This window comes from Tachysurus fulvidraco, chromosome 1 (assembly GCF_022655615.1).
Source record: "Tachysurus fulvidraco isolate hzauxx_2018 chromosome 1, HZAU_PFXX_2.0, whole genome shotgun sequence".
NCBI lineage: Eukaryota > Metazoa > Chordata > Actinopteri > Siluriformes > Bagridae > Tachysurus > Tachysurus fulvidraco.
Genome location: NC_062518.1, coordinates 42,962,071 through 42,988,585, shown reverse-complemented (window position 1 = coordinate 42,988,585; position 26,515 = coordinate 42,962,071). Strand labels below are relative to the sequence as shown.

The 26,515-nt window shown below is 37.3% G+C and overlaps 3 protein-coding genes and 1 long non-coding RNA gene across 6 annotated transcripts; 3 read left to right on the top strand and 1 right to left on the bottom strand.

The window, feature by feature from the left end:
• Positions 1 to 885: 885 nt before the first annotated feature.
• Positions 886 to 2,819, top strand: LOC125141125 (type-2 ice-structuring protein-like). Its single transcript, XM_047813042.1, has 5 exons — positions 886 to 946; positions 1,051 to 1,064; positions 2,264 to 2,317; positions 2,422 to 2,533; positions 2,645 to 2,819. Exons 1-5 carry the CDS (start codon positions 886 to 888, stop codon positions 2,713 to 2,715), a joined length of 312 nt encoding a protein of 103 aa, XP_047668998.1. The 3' UTR covers positions 2,716 to 2,819.
• Positions 2,820 to 3,102: 283 nt separating this feature from the next.
• Positions 3,103 to 13,443, bottom strand: LOC125139047. The gene is made up of 2 exons (XR_007138160.1): positions 13,295 to 13,443; positions 3,103 to 3,335 (listed from the first exon to the last, which is right to left on the bottom strand). It is a non-coding gene; the product is annotated as an uncharacterized LOC125139047 (long non-coding RNA).
• Positions 4,914 to 18,331, top strand: LOC113650566 (lactose-binding lectin l-2-like). 3 transcript variants are annotated; one of them, XM_047801032.1, is made up of 9 exons: positions 4,914 to 5,113; positions 5,317 to 5,451; positions 15,850 to 15,929; positions 16,228 to 16,248; positions 16,342 to 16,365; positions 17,221 to 17,330; positions 17,667 to 17,801; positions 17,921 to 18,032; positions 18,144 to 18,331. In XM_047801032.1, exons 3-9 carry the CDS (start codon positions 15,869 to 15,871, stop codon positions 18,209 to 18,211), a joined length of 531 nt encoding a protein of 176 aa, XP_047656988.1. In that variant the 5' UTR covers positions 4,914 to 5,113; positions 5,317 to 5,451; positions 15,850 to 15,868; the 3' UTR covers positions 18,212 to 18,331. The 3 variants fall into 3 exon arrangements, with proteins under 3 accessions (XP_047656988.1, XP_047657012.1, XP_047657008.1); XM_047801056.1 differs by lacking the exons at positions 4,914 to 5,113; positions 5,317 to 5,451 and adding an exon at positions 6,047 to 6,153; XM_047801052.1 differs by lacking the exons at positions 4,914 to 5,113; positions 5,317 to 5,451 and adding an exon at positions 15,742 to 15,764.
• Positions 18,332 to 18,916: 585 nt separating this feature from the next.
• On the top strand, positions 18,917 to 25,705 carry LOC113650529 (ubiquitin carboxyl-terminal hydrolase 26-like). Its single transcript, XM_027158927.2, has 16 exons — positions 18,917 to 19,033; positions 20,369 to 20,412; positions 20,880 to 20,979; positions 21,297 to 21,334; positions 21,458 to 21,679; positions 21,794 to 21,919; positions 22,414 to 22,545; positions 22,716 to 22,842; positions 22,940 to 23,082; positions 23,166 to 23,265; positions 23,362 to 23,444; positions 23,844 to 23,957; positions 24,096 to 24,154; positions 24,340 to 24,416; positions 24,522 to 24,588; positions 24,713 to 25,705. Exons 1-16 carry the CDS (start codon positions 19,004 to 19,006, stop codon positions 24,862 to 24,864), a joined length of 1,614 nt encoding a protein of 537 aa, XP_027014728.2. The 5' UTR covers positions 18,917 to 19,003; the 3' UTR covers positions 24,865 to 25,705.
• Positions 25,706 to 26,515: the final 810 nt, after the last annotated feature.

Here is a 26,515-nt window from a genome sequence, read left to right as displayed (position 1 = left end):
ATTACATCTCATCAACATCTATGATAAGTAGAAAGTCATATTTCCTAACAAAAATCTCACAGTAATCTCACAAGTTTTCTAACAAAATCCCACTTGCATTTGTAACTATGGCCTAAGTGTCCAAATATATTTGGGGGCAACAGCACAGTTGTAGTTTTGTCTAAATATACTTTCATCCTTAATCCATGTCTGAATGTACAGCCACAATAACATTAAATGTGTTAAATTAATTACATGTCCAAACATTGTGGGGCAAGTCGTGGCCTAATGTGGGGCAAGTCGTGGCCTAATGGTTAGAGAGTCTGACTCGTAATCCTAAGGTTGTGGGTTTGAGTCTCGGGCCGGTCACAACTGAGGTGACCTTGAGCAAGGCACCGAACCCCCGAACTGCTCCCCGGGCGCCGCAGCATAAATGGCTGCCCACTGCTCCGGGTGTGTGTGTTCACGGTGTGTGTGTGTTCACTGCTGTGTGTGTGCACTTTGGATGGGTCAAATGCAGAGAACGAATTCTGAGTCTGGTTCCCCATACTTAGCTACGTCACTTTATAACATGATACATTATACCATTATAACATTATAACATTATAACATGATACCTCAGTTCAAATATTCTATATCCTTATCTTTGCATCTTCACAGAACGTTTACAACATTGTGCAAATATCATTTATATGTTTTAGATAAAAAATCTTTTCTCTGGAAAGAGGAAGTTCCTGACAGTATCACTATATAAGCATCATCACTTACCTTAATTTGTTACATCAAGCGAGTAAAACCTCCTGATTAGATGTAAGTGGAGTTGCGGTGAGGTATAACATACACAATTCTTACTACATTAACACAAATCATGCTTTTTTTTCTTCCAGTGCGTGAAAACAAAGAACTATGGCTTCTCAGACCAAAGTGCTGATGCTTCTTATTCTTGCCATAGCAGGAGCAACTTTGGGTAAGAATCTTAACTCTATTAAGGATATTAAGATATAACTAAAACTAAAATTGTTAGTGAATGTGATAAAACATTACTCTTTTCTTTCTTCTGTTTTCTACCAGCTGCTCATCACACTGTGAAAGGTAATTAAAATACCTGCACAGATCAGTATGGTATTAAGAATACCTCATTTGTACCAGCTTTACTTTCTTTTTATTTAATTAATTTATTTAAACTGATGTTTCCTATTACAGAAGTTATAAATATACAAAACCATTGGGGTAACATAGTGGTTATTTTTTGTATCACCACAGAGTCTTAATGTTGCAAATTAATGTATTAAGTCTATAACTGAATGAATAAGGGCTGCACGGTAATTTATAGCTGCCAAAAATGAATATACTGAGACCAAAAGCTAAAAGATTAAAGCAATAATCATGTCATTAAGAACTATCTTCCATTTAGAGAAGAACAAGGGGTCTTGTAAGTGATGGTTTGGCCCCCACATAGACCTGATCACAACATCATTAAGTCTGTCTGGGGATATATATACATTAAAACAGAAGGAGTTAACAGAAAGATTTTATGCATAAAAACTTTACACAGTACTGTTTTATGGCCAGCAAAGTATACTTTATGGCTAGAATATGCTTTTTGAAGATCTCGTTGAAGTTTTACTGCTTAGTTAATGCTTAGTTCCAGTGAAGAAAAACTGCAATGCTTCAGCATATCAAGACAAGTGTGTGTATGTACATATACGTATATAAACATGAATGTGTTTCTGTGTGTGTGTTCATATATATATATACTATATACTAGATCTGCCAGTAAAGAACTGCCCAACTGGATGGACCTTCTATTCTGGTCGCTGCTACTTGTACAATGCCGCCAGACTGGATTGGGCTTCTGCAGAGGTTTATTTTAATTCTTTCCAAATGTATTTACATTTGCTCTATTTACACAAAAGTTAAAAAAAGCGTGAAAGGATTATTTATTAGCATATCACTGGTGAAATGGGTTTTAATCTTATATTAGCAAAAGGCTGTGAAAAGTAACACAGTAACAGGACAGGACAGAAACGTTCGCCTCACACCTCCATGGTCGGGGTTCGATTCCCGCCTCCGCCTTGTGTGTCCGTGGAGTTTGCATGTTCTCCCTGTGCCTCTGGGGTTTCCTCCGGGTACTCCGGTTTCCTCCCCCGGTCATGCATGCTAGGTTGATTGGCATCTCTGGAAAAATTGCCCGTAGTGTGTGTGCCCTGCGATGGGTTGGCACTCTGTCAAGGGTGTATCCTGCCTTGATGCCCAATGACGCCCGAGATCACCGTGACCCGAGGTATTTGACCCCACGGAGGCTCTAACATACATCGGCCTCAGTGACTGTCAGAAGGTAAGCAGGGGATCATCTGACTGTATGGTGCATGATTTATTGACTTAAACCTCAAAAATGTTATCCACTATAACACCTTGTGATTTCCTCTGTTCATCTTTCAGGCTTTTCAATTCTTTTGGTCTGATGGCACCAAATTGACTTTCACCAAGTGGAGACAAGGACAACCAGATAATTATGAAAACAGAGAGCGCTGTGTGCATATAAATGCTGGTGGTAAGCAAAAATTCTTCTTCTGTATGTATCTCAATAACTTGTGGTGTGTTGCTTATTTTTTTAACTCAAATACCATGACATTTACAAGTCTATTTTTTCTGTTATCTGTAGCCTCTAAAAACTGGAATGATATTAATTGTGAGAACCGCTATGCCTCTGTGTGTGCCAAGGAAAGTTACTGAAACGCTTCCTACTGCATCTCACCAAACATCACTGATGAATTTATAAAATGATTCTGTGGCAGACTTCCATAACTTCAGCAATAAAAAAAATCTAAAAAAACAAATTATTTGTTGTGTATGTTTTTATTTTCTTCGTGTTTATCGTTTTATTGTCATTTTTAAATACACTCTCAGAGAGATAGATCCATCTAACACATCACACATGCAGAATCACACATGCAGAATTGTTTTGTCAAAACATCCCAAGATCCCTTAAGGTGATATTTCAAAATGGGTTCTGGGGACACCAGGGGTCTGAGAGGTATTAATTTATTAATATTTATATAGCCAGATATAATACTGTACTGAAGTTTCCCTGAAATCTGTTTTGCAGTTAAAAGGCATACATTTTGAGGTCTATGATTTTATTTCTTCTTAGATTTCTAGTGCAATTTTAGTGCAACAGAAAGTCAGTGATAAAAAGAGAAAATAACTAGTTCCTTCCTTTAAGGGGTTGTAGGGGCACTTGGGCAGAAATCCAGGCTCTAAGCCTGGGCCACAGGAGGGTGGACGGCAGTGCAAAGGTGAAGCGTAGCGTAGGCTCAGCCGGCAATCTGAGATTTAGGATCAGCTGGAAGTTTCTGAAAAAGAATATCAAAGGGAGACCATCCATTAATTCTGTCCGGCACGATACTTGTAATAAATGTTTATTGAAAAAAACCTGCCTGACCTGAACCCATAGAGAATGTGTGCGGTGTTGACAAAAGGAAGATGAGAAACACCCGACCCAACCAAACAGTACAGACAATCTGAAGGCTGTTAACAAAGTAACCTGGTCTTCAATAGTGCTTCAACAGTGCCACAGGCTGATCCCCCTGCCATGCCATGCTGCACTGTTAATTTTTAGAAGTTGTAAATTTATATATTGTACATGATTTCTTTGATTGATCGTAGTAAATATTTGGATATTTTGCAATTCAGTATTATTTTTATTTTCATAAAATGGAATCACAACTGGCATGTTACACACATTCAAGTACAATATGTTTTTTTAATGAGAAACAAAATGTGAGCCAAAATCATCACAGATAAAAGTACCAAAGACTTAAACTACTTCACTCTGTGTGTACTGAATTTGTATAATACATGATTTTCACTATTTGAGTTATTTACTAAAATTACAAATTACATTTCCACGACATCCTAATTTATTGAGATGCACCTGTACATGTGCCTCCTTGAGAAGGGGGACCTTGTGGGCGCTGATGGATTTCAATCTATGGCGACATATTGTGTTACAATAGTTTGTTTGGTCTATGGTCCCAACTGCATTGAGATCATTCACATGCTCCTCCCATGTAGTTCTTTACTGATCCTTAACTTTCCTCATGATCATCCTTACCCCATTAGACGAAATCTTGCATGGAGCTCCAGACTGAAGGCGATCAATGATTATTTTGAATTTGCAAATAATCGCTCCAATAGTCTCCTTCTCACCAAGCTTTTATACATAGTTGTTGTTAGGAGCACCTTCTTAAATGAATCTGTGTACCACATAAGCCCATATCCAGTCTGTGGGAGCCAGAATTATTGTTGGTTGGTAAGGGATCAAATACTTATTGTACTCATTTAAATGCAACTCAATTTATAACATTTATATCATGTGTTTTTTCTGAATATTGGGTCTGTATTCTGTCCTATTTTTTTCTGGAACCAAGCTTAAACCAGTGGCATTTATACATATATGGGAATAGCTTAGGATTTGTAGCATTGTAGAAAGACATTCTGTTTTTTCTTCTAGGTTCTGTGATGGCTTAAAATGAATAAAAGTATTTTAAAATGAATTCTGTATTCAATAGGCAACCAGTGAAGAGTCCTCACAAGAGGGGTAATGCGATCGCTTTTACGTTTTTTTAAAAGGAATCTTTCAGCAGCATTTTGTACTAATTGTAAACGGTTAATGTGACTTTTGGCGACACCACAGTATATGTAGTGAGTTACAATAGTCTAGACCAGGGGTCTCCAATCTTATCCGGTTAGGGCTGGTGTGGGTGCAGGTTTTTAATCCAACCAAGCAGAAGCCACACCAGAGTCTACTAAAAGCCAAGAACAGCTGATTAAACAGGTGGAATCAGGTGTGGCTTCTGCTTGGTTGGAATGAAAACCTGCACCCACACCGGCCTTTTGTGGATAAGATTGGAGACCGCTGGTCTAGACGAGAGGTGATTAGAGCATGTACTGCCATCTCTAAGGTTTTGTCAGTTAAAAAGTGCTTAATTTTTGATAAAATGTGTAGCTGATAAAAACTCGATCCAATGACAGCAGAAACTTGTTTATCAAGTTTTAAGGACTCGTCTAAGACAACACCCAGATTCCGTATCTGCGGAGACCTAAAGACAGATAGACATCTTTAATCAAGGTTGGTGGCCTTTGTACTTTCTGTGGGGCCTAACACAATAACCTCAGTTTGATCGTCATTTAAAAATAGAAAGTTTTGGGCTAGCCAAGCTTTAACTTCATCTAAACACAATAAAATTAAAGTAATGGATCATTTTTCTTAAAAGGTAAATAGATTTGGGTATCGTCTGCATAAAAATGAAACGACACTCCTTATTTCCTCAGAATGGAGCCCAGTGGTAACAGATACAGGGAAAACAGGGAAGGCGCCAGAATTGGTCCTTGAGGAAGACCACAAGACAGCGGGGCAATGGAGGAGGAAAAGTTACCCAGTATATCTACATACTTTCTGTTTGATAGGTACTTTATGACTGAAACCATTTTAGAACTGTGCCCTCCCATGACTCTAATCTAGCGATAAGTGTAGAGTGGTCAACCGTATCAAATGCTGTAGATAAATCCAGTAAAACTAGAACCACAGAATCTCCAGAGTCAGTAGCTATGAAAATATCATTTAACACTCTCAGAAGAGCAGACTCAGTGCTATGAGCAGTTTTAAAACCAGATTGAAAAGTGTCAGACAAACTGTTATGGGTGAGAAATAACTGAAGTTGGTCGGACACAATTTTTTCTAAAATCTTTGAGGTAAAAGGTAAGACAGATATAAGGCGGATTTTTTTTAAATAGATGGCTCGAGTGAAGGCTTCTTGAGGAGAGGCGTAACAGTAGCCACTTTTAAATCATCCAGGACACAGCTAGTTAAAAGGCATTTGTTAAAATAGGATGCTAAACCTGGCCCAACTGATTCAATAATAATTTTTAAAAAGCTTGGATGAATGACATCGAGTGGACTAGTAGATGGTTTCAATTTAGCGATGGTGTCCTTAAGTAATTGGAGAGAGTTGGGTTTAAAAGTGGCCCATGTGGCAGGTGCCAGTGAAGGTGTTATTTGTTCAACGGATAATGAGTTAACTGTAGATCTCAAGTTTGTGTTTTTTTCATTAAAAAACCTCAAGAAGCTTTCACAGAGAGCGTCAGAGGCTACAGACAAAGTACATACAGGTGGGTTAACAACAGGGTTTATTACTGAAAACAGCACATTTGGTCTGGAGTGATTATGTAAAAATAAATCAGAAAAGTGTGATGGGGCGGTTTCCCAGACAGGTATTAAATAAAGTCAGAACTAGCCAAATTCTTCTTAAATAAATTCAGAATTAAAAAAAGGCTGTCTGAGACACTACTTAGGTTAAGATGAATTAGTTGTAGACTAGAGAGTCTAAGCTAAATTAGGACCAACAGGCTACTCTTCCTGAAGCCTGATTATATTAATGACAAGCACATAGTGATGACCTGAGGACACTTCAAAAACCAGGGATGGAATCTTAACACACATTAGCATTGTGTGGAACTGGAGTGAATCATCCAACCAAACAATGGACAAAGGTAAATGGAAACGTTCAAAGAATTTCTGTAAATTTGAAAGCATTTCTTGAAGAAAATTTTCAAACCACCCAATTATTGAGAAGAAACAGCGTGATTCATAATCAGAAGGCAAAAAAAAAAGAATGCCTGGAGTAAAATTTACACTAAATTTAACTCAAACGAAAAAGTAAGCCAAATTACAGTCCAGCAACTTCAAGTAAGAGTGTATTTGTTAGGTTTGCCCACTTTTACAAATCAGTCCTTAAAGTTTGTTTTGTGTAGCACACAGGGGGACACTTGTTCCAGCGACGGGGCCTTATAGGGTCTTCACGTAAATGCTACAGGCATTGGCCTGCCTGTCACCATCTCACGCGTTGTATGGTTTGTCTGTGAGCGCATGTTCATCAGTGCTAATGATGAAGCCTGTATCCAATTCAGGCTTGTGCAGGCACATATTTTTGCAATTTTTCCTTTCAACAAACCTTTTGCTCTCTCTACTCTTCCTTGAGAACTTGGGTAATAAACACATCCCATTTTGTGTTTGATGCACAATGCTTGTGCAAGTGACTTGATTACTTTATTTACAAAACAAGTTCCGTTGGCTGACCTCAACAGATCTGGAATGCCAGATCTAGGGAATACTTTTCTACACAAAAACTTAGCTACTGTCTTAGCATCATTTGTTGCACATGCTACTGCCTCAACTCATCCTCAACCTTTACTTCACTATGGCTAATTTCTTAGGTAGTTGTATAGCTGCTAATAGTTCTGATATGGCTGGTCCATGTGTAATAGTTGAGCCATTTGCTCTCTGGAAACCTCGCTGTGCCCAAAATGACCATGATGCTCTCCATTTGTAAATTTACTCGATCTCTGATTAGTACTTGGTTAAATATTGATGGGCTTCACAGTATCCTTGTTCTTGATATGTGAATGCAAACAAGTGCTGAGAGTCAGGGTGCACTGGAATACTAAAAAATGCAGAACACAGATTACAATTACTGTATACCATTTTGTCCCTTCTGGAATGTTTGATAACAAAGTTTATGGATCTGGGACCACTGGGGTCTCCGCCACCACTATTTGATTGACTGGTCTTAAATCATGTACCAATCTCCATTTATCTGAGTTTGGCTTTCTGATCGGAAAAATCGGAGTGTTGCACTGACTTTTTGTGGGGATTAAAACTCCTGCTTCCACTAGCCCTCCCTTTAATAGTTGGTCCTATCCCTTCCTTGTTTAGACAATGGATACTGTATCTGATAAGGTAATGGTGCATTGGGTCTAACCTGTATTTTCACTAATCCTGCTGACTTAAGTAGTCCTACCTCTTAGTGCTTCTTCTACTTCTTTCTCTGTTAAGTTTTCTTCATCTGCCACCAGGGGCATCTGTACCTCTGCTTCTACTCTTACATGTATTCTTGTTTGCTGATTTACTAACATGGTTGCTGCTACTATTTGCTCTGTTCCTATATAAGCTATCTTTAAGACTTTCCTATCTTCTGACATATGTACTCTATTTTTTTATACTCAATTTCACTAACTTTTCTGCCTCGTTCATCATAGGCCCTAAATCGTTGGATTCAAAACCTTGCCCGATCATCAGGGAGATGTGGGAGACTGCATCGCCGACTTGATACCATCCTTGAATCTCTTCTGGGAGTATGGCATATGCAGCCACTCCTTGCTGTCCATGTTGATATCATATTGTTTTCCTTCTAGTCGTTCCTCCCATAGTGATGCATACTCTTCATCTTTTCCCCCTACATCATATTTCAGGGTACAATGCCATGGTCCTCTAGCTTCACAGCAATCTGGCCGTATGTAGTTTAACCACGGTTTCCATTCAGAGTATTCTTGCCATATTTGTGATGTATCCTTGCCTTTAATTTCCATCCAAAACACTTTGTCCATAGCTATTATTTATTCTTCTTGGCTTACTACTAAGTATTGTTGGGCTAACATCTCCAGGAGTGTTAGTTGGTCCACAGGCGCTTGCTGCATTCCTGGCTGCACTCCTTGTTGAAGCAATGGGGCTGGCATGGGTTGCCTTCCTTGATTTCCTTGATTATCCACGGCTCCGCCTGGCGTCCCATATGGCAAGTAGGGACAATCTTGTTTTAAGTAATCGTTATTGCAATTCCAGCAACTTCCTCCTTGTCCTCCTGTTCCCCAGGTAGGTCTTTGTGGAGGTTGTCTCCCTTGTCCTCCTCTTCCTCGACCTCAGCCTGGGCCCCAGCCACGCTGTTGAGGAGCATATTGAAAGTTCATGGGTATCATTGAATCATTGGATATCCCATTGGATATGGCATCCCACCACTTGGGGGCGGTGCTGCCCGCCCTGCAGCTGGTGCCACCATAACAGCTGCTTGTTTTGTGGTGTTTCCTTTTTGTCTTATTTTCCCTTCTTCTCTTGACTCTCTTGTTTATTTCTCACCAGCTCCCCCAGCTGGGCTTTATGTAGTTGCACTGGCAGATCTTCTGCAGCCTTCTTTGCCTCCCGTTTCCTTTTCCTGTGTAGCTCTGTGTGATGTATTCTGTTGGCTTTGACCGTGGCCCATGGCATAGTGTTCAGGCCCACTACTGTTTCCAGCTGATCCTGAACTTCCACTGGGAGTGCCTGTTTTAACATGAGTTTGAACAGTGTCATGCTTGCCGGTGTCTCATCCCAGGGTGCTCCCAATTCTTCTCTCCAGGAGTCCTGAAGTTTCAATATGAATTGAGCAATTCCTTCCTAGTTTTATCTTCTCCACCTTTCCTGGGTCGGCTTTAGATGAATACATGTTCCTTAACACATTCCATAGGATATTCCTGTATGGACCGAAAGCTATTCCGTCTCCCCTTGGATCGTCTGCCATTCTCTTCAAGGGCATTATTGAGTATTTCTATCATTTTAGCTTTTCCTATGGTCTGGCATAAGATGGCCTTCAGATCGAGTATGGCCAAGTGTTGTCCGGTTGTTTGTTCTTCAAATCTGGTAATCCACCTTTGTATTAGTCCAGTTATGTCCAGGAATGTCCAAGGCACGTAGTGTGCCTGCTTCCCTTTGACTTGCTATTGTGGTCATCTGGGAGAGGGGAGCCGGGCTCCTCGTGTCTTTTCTTCATGTCTTTTTTCTCCTGTTGATACCTGTCGTATTAACCCTTTGTCTTGCTCGCTTGTGATCTCCAGTTCTACTTCATGTGCTTTGCTTCCTTCTCCCAACTGTATTGATTGATCCAGTTGTACTCGGATTTGTAATGTTCGTTATAAGATGGGGGTTGGGCTGCTCCTCACATTCACCTGATGGTGGGGCTGTAGCCTTCTCTTACTCTTGTTCTTTACTCTGTTCTCCCCATAACCCCTTTAACCCTGTAAAGCCCACTGTTGCAGAATTACAACATCACCTATTGTTTGCCCTCATAATGCTATTGGATAAACAACGTGTTTATTTGTGTGCTCACCTGGCCATGAACTCACCTAAACTTTGCATGACTGGATTTGTCAAGATTCAAACAAATAAAATTCCTCAATTTTTTTTCCTGTGTTTATCACAATGTCTAGAACACATACATATTTAGTTATTTTGGAAAACTAGAGCTTGTCATGTCCATGCTGTAATTTTACAACTTTGGGCCAGAGTGGTAATCAAAATGGCCTGTGCCCTTACACATTACATAAGGACACTGCACTTCTTACTTCATCACAAATCGAAATTTAAACTGTTAGATGATTCATTGTAATTCATTTCTAAATGTGTTTTTCTGATAAATTTGTACTTATATTAAACTTGTACTTACGATTAGACCGTAATTACACACAAGAATAAATTTTGTGTGGTAGTAATCTCCATCATGTAGAGCAGTATATGAAACTCCCTGTATCTTTGTAGTTTTTTGTTTGTTATCTAACTAAATGATCCTGAGATTCCTTATGAGTGTTGCCCAAGTAGCAGATACAAAAGCAGGCTCTGAATGTTCTGGATTTTTGGGGTGATGCCTGTTGCATTGTCCAGGGTCAGGTGTGAATGGATATGCTGGATAATACGTAGATCTCCCTTTCAGTTAGTTTATTCTTCCAGTGTACTGCAATTTTGGATACACAAACAGACTGTAGCAAGTGAAATGTTCGCCTGTGCTTCTCAGTAGAAAAGAAGTGCCTTAGGGCCTATCACTGCAACCAATCACAGACTTCCACCCACACCGAAAGTGACAGAAACAAAAGCTCTCCTAAATTTTCCCTCTCTCAATACCCATATCAATAAATACCCCTTCATACATCATATGATTATGCACAGTAAGCAATCAACCCTGCAAATGAATGCCTAAATGCTCTGTATATCAGATCGGACAAAGTGAGTACAAATACAGAAATCCTGCTTCTAGCAGAGCCCAACATTACAATATTACAACATTTCCCTAAAAGCTTACTAAAATGTAAAAAATTTAATAAATCTCTTTTTAATTTATCTTCCTACATTTTGCCTCATCAAATGTCCCTCCTTCAGGCCACTGCAACTCTCCTTCTGTCCGTTCTTGCCATTTTCCATGTACTTTTTATTCCTTTTCAGCATCTTTGTGCTATATTATTACAATTGCAACTGGTGTGATTAGACTTTTACCCTTCTCCATCATGCACAAGTTTTAGTAACTTTAATTGAACATTTTATTTATTTATTTATTTATTTATTTATTTATTTATTTTGCTAACCGTGGTTGTACGGGATTCTTTCTAGTATGGCTCTCAAGAAGATTTAATCTGTTCAATAAGGCAGATATTGCAAAATCAAATTAACATTAAAATAAAAAATTTAAATTAAATTGAAAAAGTTAAAGTGTTGCAGTTGCTTGACCAACAGTTCCTTATCTTCATTAAATGGGTCTTTAAATTAAATTTCACGCCTATTGATAAGCCCGTTGACCACCAGGGGTTTCTACTAGGACTCTTAATACTGGGCTCAGCAGTCAGGCCCCCAGAGTGGTTCTGCCCTCAAACCACTCATCACATGGAAAGAAGCTTTTTACTGCCTATCTATAGTCAAAGCCTATCTTTCTACACCACTTCTATCCTTATACACTTTGTCAACAAAATGTGTTCTTACTCCCTTGGTTTCAATCTCCAAATCTGTCTCTTCTTCATTATCTGAACTCAATTGTTCATCACCCTTAAGTCTATATCATCTATTCACTATGTAATATGTTGTGTTATAACTTAAAAATGACCTGACCAGTAGAGGTCAATGGTGTTGTGTATGTGTTGTGATGCACTGATGAGGAAGTAGATGAGTTGTATGTTGGAAACAGCACGAAGCTGTGTGTGTCTGTGACGTTGTTAATATGAGGAATTAAAGCTTAAAAGCGGTATGACGTTTGTGTTCTTGTATATAAAATACAACACATTAATTCTTTCTCATTGTGCTCTCTCCATACAACCCTTTGTGTGTACTATATTGTAATGTTCTAAATGTGTCGTGCAGTGTTGTAATGTAACGAAGTACAAATACGAAAACTTCTGTACGTTACTGTACTTCAGTAGGAATTTCACGTATCTTCCTCTTTACGTCGCTATTTAAATTTATGTGAACTTTCACTTTTACTCCACTAATTTCCTAGATACAATTTATACTATGCATACTCTTACTCCGTTATATTTCCATAAGCATCTTCGTTACTCATTACTAAACACTAAAATCACTGCTCCTGGACTAGATTGCATTACGCACTACGGAGAAACACTTAAGTAAAGTTGGCCTCATATTCCCAGATTCGAGTTTCCCGAGTCAATAGCTCCTGAACTAAAGGATGTTACTACACAAATAAAACCTCTTTTTATCTTAGTAATGTAGAGAGGCAGCTAAAACCAAATTTTTCTCAAAATCGGCTTTCCTCCGCGGTGGACAAAATACACAAGACTCTATGTGCAGACAACTGAGAAACAGATTCCAAGGTACCGTCTGCAAAGTGCAAAACCCGAAAAGCGAATACTAAAAAACAGTCAATAACTTTACTGTAGTACACTGTACTGTCATCAAACTCAGAACACACATCACTGATGTCCTAATACATATACTAAAACACTTATTCGGGAGAAATGTCTTTTTGTTGATTTTTTATGATTTTTCATAATAATAAAAAAATAAATAAATTGACTATTATGGAAATTATATTCAATAACTTTACTGTAGTACACTGTACTGTCACCAAACTCAGAACACACATCACTGATGTCTTAATACATGTACTAAAACACTATTTTGGGGAAATGTATTTTTGTTGATTTTTTATGATTTTTCATAATCATAAAAAATCAATAACTTTACTGTAATACAGTGTACTGTCACCAAACTCATAACACACATCCCTAATGTCCTAATACATATACTAAAACACGTATTTGGGAGAAATGTCTTTTTGTTGATTTTTTTTAATGATTTTTCATAATTTTATTGATTTGTATTTATTATGAAATATCATAAAAAAATAAACAAAAAGACATTTCCCCAAAATACATGTTGTACTATATCAATTAGGATATCAGTGATGTGTGATCTGAGTTTGGAGAGCCCCCCTTCAAGTGGACATATCCCAGGGGTGAATTACAGCCAAATTAATAGTCAATAATAGATAATAATCAATAATAGTCTTTCACACTTAATGCGAAAATAATTATACTTAATACTAATTAATAATACTTAATTACTAATACTTAATACTTATTAATACTCAATACTAATTAATTAATCACACTTTAAACTTTATACTTAATACTATTTGAATTTGAATAATAAGAAGACTTTCCAGACCTGAATGAGAATGAGCAAAACTCTTTATTGGTGCTGATCAGCCACTGCTTCCATTGAGCTCAAGGAGGAAAAAACTTCTAAGTTGAAAGTATCAAAGAAAAAACCCAAACAGTTCATCCCCATACCACAGAGTTCAAACACAAAAAGCAAGCAAGCAGGAGCAAGAACACCCCCTTCAAAGGAATCTCCTCAATATATACCCTGACCCAAAGTTTTTTCCCTGACTCTACAGAATCGCCCCGTGACGCCCCTCATTTCCCCGAAAACAAGTCTGCCTTTTACGAAAATCAAGTCTGGCCTTTTGTTTTTTTCTGTTGCAGTACTTCTGCCTTATTATTAAAAAACATGCTGCATTGTCAAAACTGTTGTTAAAAATGTGCTCCAGAGAACTTCTTGTACGCATCCCTGTCACGTATCACACAGAAGACACGTCCCGTGGACCAATCTCCCAATCTCCCTTTATACAATTACAATGAGTGAGTTTTTCTCTATCTTTTTCTATGTTTCGTCTGTATATGATTTTCACTGATCATACGCCTATATACGTATACACATACATACACATGAATACGATAACCATGACATACACAAAAACCTATGTGTGAGATATCCACCTATATTAATCACATCTCTACATATAAAATGATCAGTGATGATACTCAATCACCTACAATCACCTATGGTATAGGAGTTCTGATTTAGAATATGATTATGACATAAGTTTATGATCATAGGTTAGGATTATGGGTTTTGATTAAAATAACCTTCTGGTTCAACTGGATCATACATTAGTGGTATTTGACTTATGATTATGTTTTGTTTGATTAGTATAAGTGTACTGCACTATTACTAAGCTTTTGTATTTTATAATATTGTTTTGCATATATGTGGAGGTCTGTTTATGCTGACTCCTTACGTTTGCTAGACTTATGATCTCAGTCTTGCCTGCACATGCATTTTTACTTTTAAGCCTTAGTTTCTCTGTTCTCTCCTAAAGGACAAGTTCCCTTTTTCTTGTTTTTCTGAGTACTGAGTTTTATAACTTCAATAAACCCAATAAACCACCTTATCTCTGTTAACACTTGTCTCAAGTCATCTAACATTATATTACAATATATTATATTGTATATATACAATTACTATATATATATATATATATATATATATATATATATATATATATATATATATATATTGTAATCATATAACTCGTATAGCTCAAGACTATTACTACAACATCTGGCCTACCCCCATATGTCCTACGACATCACTTGTAATAGTTCATATAATAAGAGCACATATCAAGATTTTTCCCAACAGGATCCTTTTCAGTGGCAGGGACTGAAAAAATGCTCAGGACTGAAAGCTGGATGGCACTAAATACAAGCCAATTTCTGATTCCAAAACTCTGTGTCAGTCTTCCAGAGATTTAATACTGGGTTGGTGGTTCATCTCCTAGCAGGACAGGTTTTTTCTAGAAAAAACACCAAGGGGGATGAATATATTTGAGGTAATGCAGCAGTATGCTGTGTAGATAGAGACATGAAGGGACCTTTGTGCCATGCAGTAGAATGTAGAAACAAATATGTAATGAATTTATGTGCAATTGTTTGAAAGCAATAATGAAGAAGCAAATGTAATGTGTGTAAAAAAAAGTTGTGAGACATTGGGTGATGACACAAACAACAAGAAAATAAAACATGGTGAACAGAACCAGTCACTCTGGAACCCCTCAATTACTCCCATATAGACCATGGCCTTGAGCTCATGCAGAACACCCATCTGTTACACCAAATTCAAGACACAAACAACAAGGATTGGTACAGAGAAACTAATGCAGGGAAAATCATTCATCAGCTTCAAGAATAAAAAAAGGCTTTTTGCAGGAACATGAACAAAAAGACAGCAGTTTCATGTAATATACAGTTAATTTCTTGCATTGGTAACTTTGGTCTAAGTGTCCAAATATATTTGGGGGCAACTGCCAGAGGTGGGAGTAAGTCACACGTGCAAGTCACAAGTAAGTCTCAAGTCATGAATGTCAAGTCAAAGTCAAGCCGAGTCTTTTTTAAATATTTTCAAGCAAGTCTCAAGTCTCAAATTTGCGACTTGACTCGAGTCAAGTCATATGACTCGAGTCCCCCATCTCTGGCAACTGCACAGTTGTAGTTTTGTTTAAATATACTTTCATCCTTCATCCATGTCTGAATGTACAGCCACACTAACATTGTATGTGTTAAAATAATTACATGTCCAAGCATTATAACATGCTTCGTCAGCTCAAATATTTCCATGTCCTTATCTTTGCATCTTCACAGAACGTTTACAGCATTGTGCAAATATCATTTATTCGTTTTAAGCAAAACATCTTTTTCTTTGGAAAGAGGAAGTTCACTATAGTATCACTATATAAGCATCATCACTAACTTAATTTGTTACATCAAGCGAGTAAAACCTCCTTAGATTAGATGTAAGTGGATGTAAGTAGAGTTGCGGTGAGGTATAACATACACAATTCTTATTACATTAACACAAATCATGCTTTTTTCTTTCAGTGCGTAAAAACATAGAACTATGGCTTCTCAGACCAAAGTGATGATGCTTCTTATTCTTGCCACAACAGGAGCAGCTTTGGGTAAGAATCTTGACCCTATTAAGGATATTAGGCTATAACTAAAAATAAAATTGTTAGTGAATGTTATATACATTTTATGTAAAATTTTAATGCAGCTGTGATTTTGGTTGTTTGAAAATATCATATTATTAATAAAAATATAATTTGGTTCTTATTGTGCGATTGGCAGATTGCTCTCTTTTTAATTTATTTTCTTTACTTCTTTTGAACATCGTTAAAATTCGTCATCTGTATCTATAAACAACATCGAAAAAATAATTTACCATAAATGATGACCTTTCCCCAATTTCCTTTTAAGCTGTGGCAAACCCATTATCAGGTAAAATCAAATTATTAAATTCTTGAAAAGCAGCCAAATTGTAATTGTAACCACCAGGACTTACATTACTCTTTTCTTTCTTCTGGTTTCTAGTGGCCGAGCATCACATTGTGAAAGGTAATTAAAATACCTGCACAGATCAGTATGATAAAGAATACCAGTTTTCATTTGTACCAGTTTTACTTTCTTTTTATGTAATTAATTTATTTAAACTGACGATTTTCTATTACAGAAGTTATAAATATACAAAACCATTGGGGTAACATAGTGTTTTTTTTTTTTATCACCACAGAGTCTTAAGGCTTCTAGTTAATGTATTAAGGCCATAACTGAATGAATAAGGGCTGCAAGGTAATTTATAGCAGCCAAAAATGAATATACTGAGACCAAAAGCTAAAAGATTAAAGCAAGAATCATGTCTTTAAGAATTATCTTCTATTTAGAGAAGAACAAGGGGTCTTGTAAGTGATGGTTTGGCCCCCACATAGACCTGATCATTGAGTCTGTCTTAGGATATATGTTAAAACAGAAGGATTTAACAGAAAGATTTTATGTGTAAAAACATTTGCACAGTACTGTATGTTTTTATACATTGTTTTATAGCCAGCAAAGTATACTTTATGGCTAGAAGTATGTTTTTTTGAACATCTTGTTCTAGTTTTATGTGATAATAAGCTCCACAGGGGACACTTGGGTTACTTTGCTACACTTTTGGGAAACCATGTCTTTATAGATTTGCTTTGTCCACAGGGACATTGTCATACTGGTTCTAGTGAAGAAAAACTGTAATGCTTCAGCATATTAAGACAAGTGTGTGTATGTACACACGTATGTAAATATGAATGTGTACCTGTGTGTGTGTGTGTGTGTGTATATATATATATATATATATATATATATATATATATATATATATATATATATATATATATATATTACAATATAATATTGTATATCTTTTTAGATTTTTAGATCAAGAAGTAATGCTTGCATTTTCTGACAAATGCCCATTTGGATGGTCCTACTATTCCGGTCGTTGCTACTTGTACAACGGCGACAAACTGGGTTGGGCTTCTGCAGAGGTTTATTTTAATTCTTTCCAAATGTATTTACATTTTCTCTATTTACACAAAGGGAAAACATGTGAAAGTATTATTCATTAGCATATCACTGGTGGATTTGTAAAAGGCTGTGAACAATAACACAGTAAAAGGACAGAAAATGTAATATTTATTCTAAAATGGATGAATGATTATGTCTTGGACAATATCTACCATAGCTGTTTGGTACTATAGCTGTTTTAGCTGTTTTAAAATGAGATTTATTTATGAGATGTATACAGTGTCAGTTCCTTTATTGTGCATAATAACTGCAGGTAAGAACATGCAATGATGTTACAGTTCTGTTTGTTTTTCTAGAAATTCTGTCAGGATATTGATGCACACTTGGTCTCAATACACAGTGAGAATGAATATCAGCAGATAAAGGCTCTTATCCGTAGTTATGACCCCATGGAGAATCCAACATATATCGGCCTCAGTGACTGTCAGAAGGTAAGCAGGGGAACATCTGACTGTATGGTGCATGATTTATTGACAAACATGGTAAAAAAAAATAATAATTATTAATCAACTATTACACCTTGTGATTTTTTCCAATGTTCATCTTTCAGGCTTATCAATTCTTTTGGTCTGATGGCACCAAATTGACTTTCACCAAGTGGAATCCAGGAGAGCCAAATAATTATAACAACAAAGAGCGCTGTGTGCATATAAATGCTGGTGGTAAGCAAAAATTCTTCTTCTGTATGTATCTCAATAGCTTGAGGTGTGTTGCTTTTTTTTTTAACTCAAATACCATGACATTTACAAGTCTATTTTTTCTGTTATCTATAGACAAAAACTGGAATGATATTAATTGTGACTACACCTATCCCTCTGTGTGTGCCAAGAAAAGTTGCTGAAATGCTTCCTACTGCATCTCACCAAATATAATACAATATTTTTCCTCGTCACTGATGAATTTATAAAATGATTCTGTGGCAGACTTCCATAACTTCAGCAATAAAAAAATCTAAAAAAAACCCCACTTTATGCTTTTATTTTCTTCATGGTTATCATTTTATTCTCATTTTTAAATACACTCTCAGAGAGATAGATCCATCTAACACATCATACATGCAGAATCACACATGCAATTGTTTTGTCAAAAGATCCCAAGATCCCTTAAAGTGATATTTTAACATGGGTTCTGGGAACACCAGGGGTCTGAGAGGTATAATATTTATTAATATTTATATAGCCAGATATAATACTGTACTGAAGATTCCCCAAAATCTGTTTTGCAGTTAAAAGGCAACCTGTGTGATGACTAACAATATATGTAATCCTTATAGTAAATTAAGTCCAGTATTAATCTGATATTATTACCAACCAGCTTCAATGAGTGGTGAAGTGAACTGTCAAATTAGCGTCAAATTGCCAATAATGCCAATCAAATTTAGTGGGTTTAAATGTTTGGGCTGGCCAATCAGATGTCAGCGGGATCCCCCCTCCCTCCGACACCCCTTTGGCTACTCCTACTGGCTTTATAATTTCATTGTGAAGCCCAAAACTAATAACCTTATGACGCGAGCTGGCGTGGGTGACGTCATAAGTTCTTGCGGTTCCACAAAGAGAACACACTTAGAACATCTGGCTTAGAAACAGAAGGAAACACACTACAAGATCAACGAGCTAGTTAGTGATCATTCACAATGCTCTGCTGCCCGTGTTTGTGGTGGAAGGTAAGAAAAAGTTTCATTCAGAAACAAATTACGGTCTAAATTAAAATTACAAGCCTGTTAATTGAAATATATTTACAGGGCTGTCAATTGTCACGCACTGAGAGTGACAGTCACTTATTTGGGTCTTTTGTCACGCTCTCCCACCACACACTGTATTTCTCACGCAGAAAAACGTTTTGACTATTTATCATATATTTAATATGGAACTGGACAGGAATCAAGCGCGTCTCAGGTCTTAGTCGAGCATGACACTTATCAGGCAATCAAAAAAAAAAAGAGGCTACACAATAGCCAATCAGAAAATAGCACTATCTGGATACGATTTAACGTAACAACCAATGGAGAAAAAAAAACATATTCATTAGAGACGGTATTTTCGATGGTCGGTTAGAACAAAACCTCAACACTAAACAGCTTGTCTCTGGGCGGGACATTGTCCTCAATCATGACCCTAAAAATGGCTGGGCTTGTGCTGAACTGTTTTATATGGGAGCAACATTATAAATGATAAAGGAGTCCAAAAAGTCAACAAACACTTACAATAAACAACACCAGTCATAATCTCTCTCTCTCTCTCTCTCTCTCTCTCTCTCTCTCTCTCTCTCTCTCTCTCTCTCTCTCTCTCTCTCTCTCTCTCTCTCTCAGACACACACACACAAACACACACACAAATTAATAAATGGGAACTAAACAAATACTTTGTGTTTGGTTAAATTGCGTTCAGTGATCCTTACTCCCCTTTTATTGTTTTGTATTTAGATTTTTTTATTTTGATTTTTCTTTCTTTCTTTCTTTCTTTCTTTCTTTCTTTCTTTCTTTCTTTATTTATTTATTTATTTATTTATTTATTTATTTATTTATTTATTTAAAAATGTCACACTTGCCTGTCTTTAAAACTTGAGAGCCCTGATATTTATAATGAGAGAATTAACTGAAATATATAAATACTGAGATGCAATCGGTATAATATCATTATATCATATAATGCATCTCATATATATATATATATATATATATATATATATATATATATATATATATATATATATATATATATATATATATCGAGTTTGTCGAGCTAATTTAAGCTTGTCTTCAATGAGTGTCTACTTGTAAATTAACTTATATGTAGTTTCACTTTGGACATACTATTTGAAATAAATGAAAAAAAGAGAATATCAAAAATACATCATTTTAAAAGAAGCAATAATACAAATATGTACAAATGTAAAATATTTGTTTATTTATTTGTTTGTTTGTTTGTTTTTGTTTATTTGCGTTTTTTTTTACGTAAGTATCTGTCTTGTGTCTGTGTATTTCATTTATTATCTGTAGTGGGCCCAGGTGTCTTCTTCTGTGTATGTGATATCATCAGAAAGGTAAGATACATTACAGATACACATCTGTAATGCACATCTGTAACACAGATAATTAGGCCAGAGATTGTGTAGGCTCAGAGCCTTATGTGACAAACATTTACATATACAACATTTGTCAGACTGTATATTCATAATCACACCCTCCCATATGAGGATAGGTTCCCCTTTGAGTCTGGTTCCTCTCAAGGTTTCTTCCTTTACCATCTAAGGGAGTTTTTCCTTGCCACTGCTGCCTGAGTCACCTCAGACTTGCTCATAGGGGATAAATACATACACATTGTGAACTACATATATCTAATATCAATCTTGAATTTTGTATTCTATTAATCTTTATATTATTCTTTATATTAACCTTTTGTTCTATGTTTATGTTCTGTAAAGCTGCTTTGAGACAATGTCAGTTGTAAAAAGTTCTATACAAATAAACTTGAACTGAATTGAACAAACAGCATCTGTTTATTCCTCAGCACCTCACCAATATCTACAGAGACGTCCCAGTCTGGTGAGGAATCCCTAAAGAAGAAGCAGGGTGATGCAAGCACAATCTCCAGATGGCCTTTCTGTAGGGTAAGAACGTCTTTTATCCAAAATATTTGCAGACATATTTACCATTTATATCACATGAAATATCAGATTTGCAAAGCACAGAGTTTTTCCATAATGCAACATCCAGAACCTTGCAGGTTCCTGCTGAAGGATTTATCACTCTTGTCTTATGGGTGAACAAAATAAGGATTTATTGTGATGAACAAGCGAATTAGAAAGTGAAAGTGTGAGAAAAAAGCTACCCTCAAATGTAGCATGATAAAGGAAAGTATTTCCATCACAATTTGTTATGTTTTTATAAGCATCCTTCTCATAACTGTGTGTTTCTTTATGTGTAGAAGAAGACCAATGTCCATCCTGTAGCATATACAGAATGGTAAGTTTAAACAACAACCATATGATAGGCTCAGAGCTCAAATAAATAAAAAAAGAAATAAAAATTAGAATTTGACTCTTGGTTTCCATGAAACCAAACAGCATCTATTTATTTCCTCATCAGCTCAGAAACTCCAAGAGAATCTCCACAAGCCCCATCTCTGCAGATAAGTGTCTTCTATGTGGATTCAAACACGAAGAAGGAAAATGACCAAAAAATGAAGGAAGCAGAAAGGAAGCAGAAATTGGAAGACACAATTCTTGTGCTTGACCAGGAGCTACAAAAGTTGATCATTTCTTTGCACTTGGAACGCCGTACGAGTGATACAGATCCAAATACATCCAGGTGAGAGACTGAACTATTTAAATGTTTAGATACAGTGCAAGGTAGAAATTTACTATAGTCCTGCAAACACGATTGCAAAATATTCACTTTCAAGTTTATGCCTAACTTTTTCAGGCCTGAGGGAAACAGAGATCTTTCTAAGGGAAACAAAAAGAGCGTGACTCCAGGTCCATCTGTGGAACACCCAAATGACATGTCTGTGGCTGTGACATTCACAGACAAGCAAATGCTCTGTGGCGGGTATGACATGTTTATTTATACATTTTGTGTGTACTAATATTTGGTATTGGAATGCATTCAAATACTAGAGGCTGTAATGTCTATACATGCACAAGGAACATATTAGAAGTTAATATGAGGTCAGACTGTCAACCAGAGACATGGTAAAATACCCCATTCTCGTGAACATTTAAAATCGACTCCAGTTAATGTTTAATATTTATCTGCATAATATAATGTCACTATTAAGTCAGGTATTTTATCAGCTATGTGAAAGTTCTGAGTGCCATGAATCGTAGTCATTTATTTCTTCATTATCTTCATCATCTGGGTACAACAAAAATAAGTGTCAGTCCTTGTGGTGCATAAAATGGTAAAAAAGAAAAAAATAGTATACTCAGAAATATTAATGTAAGTGATACAAATATAAAAATATAGTCTTTGTGATTCTGTAGTCTCTCCCCTTATCTTTAGGGTTTGGAAAACTGTGTATCTAACAGGTGTATTTGTTACAGGTTGCCTAATTTTGGAAACAACTGCTATGTTAACGCAAGTTTGCAGTGTCTGTTCAGAGCCGAGACTTTCTGCCAAGAGCTCGCCACCTTGCTCAAAGATTACATCTGTAGACCAGAGGCTAGGCTCCTCAGGTACTGAGAATTAATCTAGACCATACTGCTTCGTATTGATTCAATGCATAAGGGAGAAGATGAGCAATGAGATGAAAGTGTTGATGACAATGTGAGAAGAGCTCAGGAAGAGTTCAGGAATATTACTGAAGGTTAAACTGATAGGATGTTTTGACTGGATGATTTTGCAGTTGTTTTGTGAGTTTGTGGAAGAAGATGAACAATCCTGGAGGTGGAAGGAGCAAGGATTTTCTCCTCCTGGACCTGATTAATGAAATTAAAGACAGCAACCCAGAGTTCAACATCTACCAACAGAACGTGAGGAAACACAAAACATACACACATTAGACCTTGCACAAAGAAAATGCTTCATGTTTACTGTTGCGTGTGTGTGTGTGTGTGTGTGTGTGTGTAGGATGCCCACGAATTCCTCTATCAGTGTTTGGTTCAAATGGAGGAATCTGGGCGAAAGCTGGGTTGGCAAAATTGTGCGAACCCTGGATGTCCAGTCAGGGCAAACTTCAAGTTCAAGATCGGGATCACTCTATCATGCTTCAGGTATGACACCTCACATTACATGTCGAATGAACCTTTTCCTACATTCAGTGATTGCAGATGTTGAGGCATGTTGTGTGTTGCAGTTGTGGAACACAAGAGAAATACCAATCAAGCTGGTATTATTATCTCTCTGTGCCCCTGGTGCACAACACACTGGACCAGTGCCTCTACAACACAGTTAATGTGAGCAGCTCTCAGCCTGCTTCTCTTTCTATTTTTACATTCATCACACGATATTTTCACTGACCTCTCTGTGTTTGAATAACGCATATATTCTAGATGAAGAAATTGTATTTACGCAAGTGCAAGGTGTGTGACGGACAGTATGCCATCTTAAGCAAGGCGTTCAGAACTCTGCCCAAGTAAGACTGCTACACATATTTACACACACACACACACACACACACACACACACACACACACACACACACACACACACACACACACACACACACACACACACACACACACACACACAGATTCCATCCTGGATGCCATGAGTTCAATCAAGAATTTGGTTTAAACAGTATATCACACAGTTTAGTGACTGATTTAGTTTTTTAATTTTCTATCACAGACTCGCCATGTGCTGAGAAACAAGAGATAAGAGACTAGTCAATAAGTCAGGCATTCATTCTGTTCTGTTTGGTCCAACGTTCAAAGAGAATGGAGCAGAAATACAGTATCCTATCTAAATAAAATTTCCACAGATGATTCGTATCTGTATCCTTGTTAATACTTTCTATTTCTTTTCTCTCCAGGTTTTTGATTCTGCAGTTTAACAGGTGCAGTAAGGCCAAAGACTGCAAACCTCTCAAGGTGAACAAACATGTGGTCATCAATCCTGAGCTGCAGATAAACATTCCAGGGCAGAGGTGAAAACTCTTACACACACACACACACACACACACACACACACACACACACACACACACACACACACACAGTTAAGATGGTTATTTTTTTTCATGCCATTCCACTTTATTAAACTTCAACTTTTATATCTGTTTCAGCTGCTCCTTGGACCCCAACAAACAGAAAAGCCTTTCTCATATAGATGTTCCTCAACCAGGTATGTTGGACCTTTCACATACCCACCAGTCTTAATGGAAATCAATGCGCATTCAGTACATTCTACCTTCTTTAAGCAAACCTAGAATCCAAGAAAGTCTTCCGATGCTTACAGCCAATATTAATCACATCCAGGTTAATTAAAGATGAGTTAATGTTATCTTTGTGTTTTCTTTCTTCATGTAGAGAACAACAAAGCTGTGGCCAGAGAGAAAGGCAGAAAAAACACGAGCGAGAGAGAGACAGAAACAGTGATGGATGAAGTGAGAAAGATAGGAAAGAGAGTTAGGAAGGAGGATTGTAGTGTGTACACTTGAATTGTGTGTCTATATGCGACCTATATTGTGTGTTGTGTGTGTTGTTTTTAGGTTGGACCAACCTCCACGTATCGGCTGATCAGTGTTCTGAGCCATGTTGGACCCTCAGCTGAACATGGTAAGAGATAACCACATTTATAAATACGGCCTGTATGTTTGTGAATTATTTAGGAAAACACATGTAACACACAAGGAAGTATAGTGATCCATATGTACTATAGCTGTCCATGTGTCTCTTCCAGGACATTTTGTGAGTGATTGTTCGAGTAAGAGTCCTAAACAGTGGATCACATACAATGACTTAAGTGTCACACCGATCACCGAGGAGGATGTATTAAGGAAAAGGTCGTGTGACGCCTATGTGCTCCTCTATGAGAGAGTGAGCACTGGCTGAAGACAAAAAGCTGGAAGAAAGGTGCTTGGGCTTGGAAAGGTGTTAGCGCAAGTAAGGGGATGTGGCAACAAGCAGGGATGATGCAAACGGGAGGTGGAGACTAGTGACTTGTGTACACAGGCCATGAAGGGTCTTTTTCTGGGTTTTTCTATCTATGCTGAAAGTACATGTGGCTAATATCTCAGTGGGAGTGAAATACAGGTGAAATGCCTTCAACGTCTCAAAAAGAATGAAAGAACAGCCTCATGTCTCAGTGATAGGTTTGCCTTACATGCTCTGTTGGCCAAATGATGAGTCACATTGAGGCTGAACCCTGGGTTTGTTCCTTGTACACTGTAGAAAAAAATCTGTGGGGAAAATAATTTTTAGTCATTGTTTTATTTCCTTTTAGTTCTAGCATATTTCTGTGGATCAGATAGAATCAAGTTACAATGCTAGTTCAATTCAAACTTTACATTAGTCTTGTGGTTCCTGTATCTCATTGATATGAAAGGAAAGGGCAAAGGTAACTCAGGATATCATCTGTCCCTTTGTGTCGTCTGTCCCATTGTTTCATTTGGCAATGGGGTTCAAGGTCCGAGTCAAGAAGGAATGCCAAGCATTAGAGGTGAATTCGTTTCTATGATAAAGAAGGGGTCTGCAAAAGGCTACTGTATGTTAATGGGATTAAGGGTGGGTGGAAGTCCAGGATCTGCTGTGGGGCTGTTACATCCTTTCATGCTTTGATTGTCACCCGAGTGTTTTTGTCTCTATCTGATGGGACTGCCCTCTAAAATGTGTATATATACAATGTATTACAACTTAAAGACAGACTTGATGACTGCAGCGCCCGTGCCAGTACGCTCTGCTTTGCAGACTCGTTTCATCGTGTATCTACAATAAAGACTACTGCACAAGGATATCCAAGTCTCCTGGTCTTCTCTGGAAAAAGTTTACAACATCTGTTATAATTACAAACAACCTGTGAAATGTCACAATCTGTGTGAAAAGTGTTTGCCCCCTGTTAAAACATGACTTAACTGTGGTTTATCACACCTAAGTTCAATTTCTCTAGCCACAGCCAGGCCTGATTACTGCCACACCTGATCACAATCAAGAAATCACTTAAATAAGACCTGACTGACAAAGTAAAGCCACACATCATGCCGACCAAAATTTCCCCAAGCCTGCAGTTCTTTGGATATTATTGTGGGGTCTTTTGTGACTTCTTGGATGTCACAAAAGACCCCACAATAACATCCAAAGAATTGCAAACCTCATTTGCCTCAGTTAAGGTCAGTGTTCATGACCACCATAAGACAGAGACTGGGCAAAAATGGCCTGCATGGCCAGTTGCAAGATGAAAACCGCTGCTGAGCAAAAAGAACATAAAGGCTCGTCTCAGATTTTCCAGAAAACATCTTGATGATCCCCAAGACTTTTTGGAAAATACTCTGTTGACTGACGAGACGAAAGTTTAACTTTTTGGAAGGTGTGTGTCCCATTACATCTGGTGTAAAAGTAACACCGCATTTCAGAAAAAGAACATCATACCAACAGTAAAAGATGGCGGCGGTAGTGTGATGTTCTGGGGCTGTTTTGCTGCTTCCGGTCCTGGAAGGCTTGCTGTGATAAATGGAACCATGAATTCAGATGTCTACCAAAAAATCTA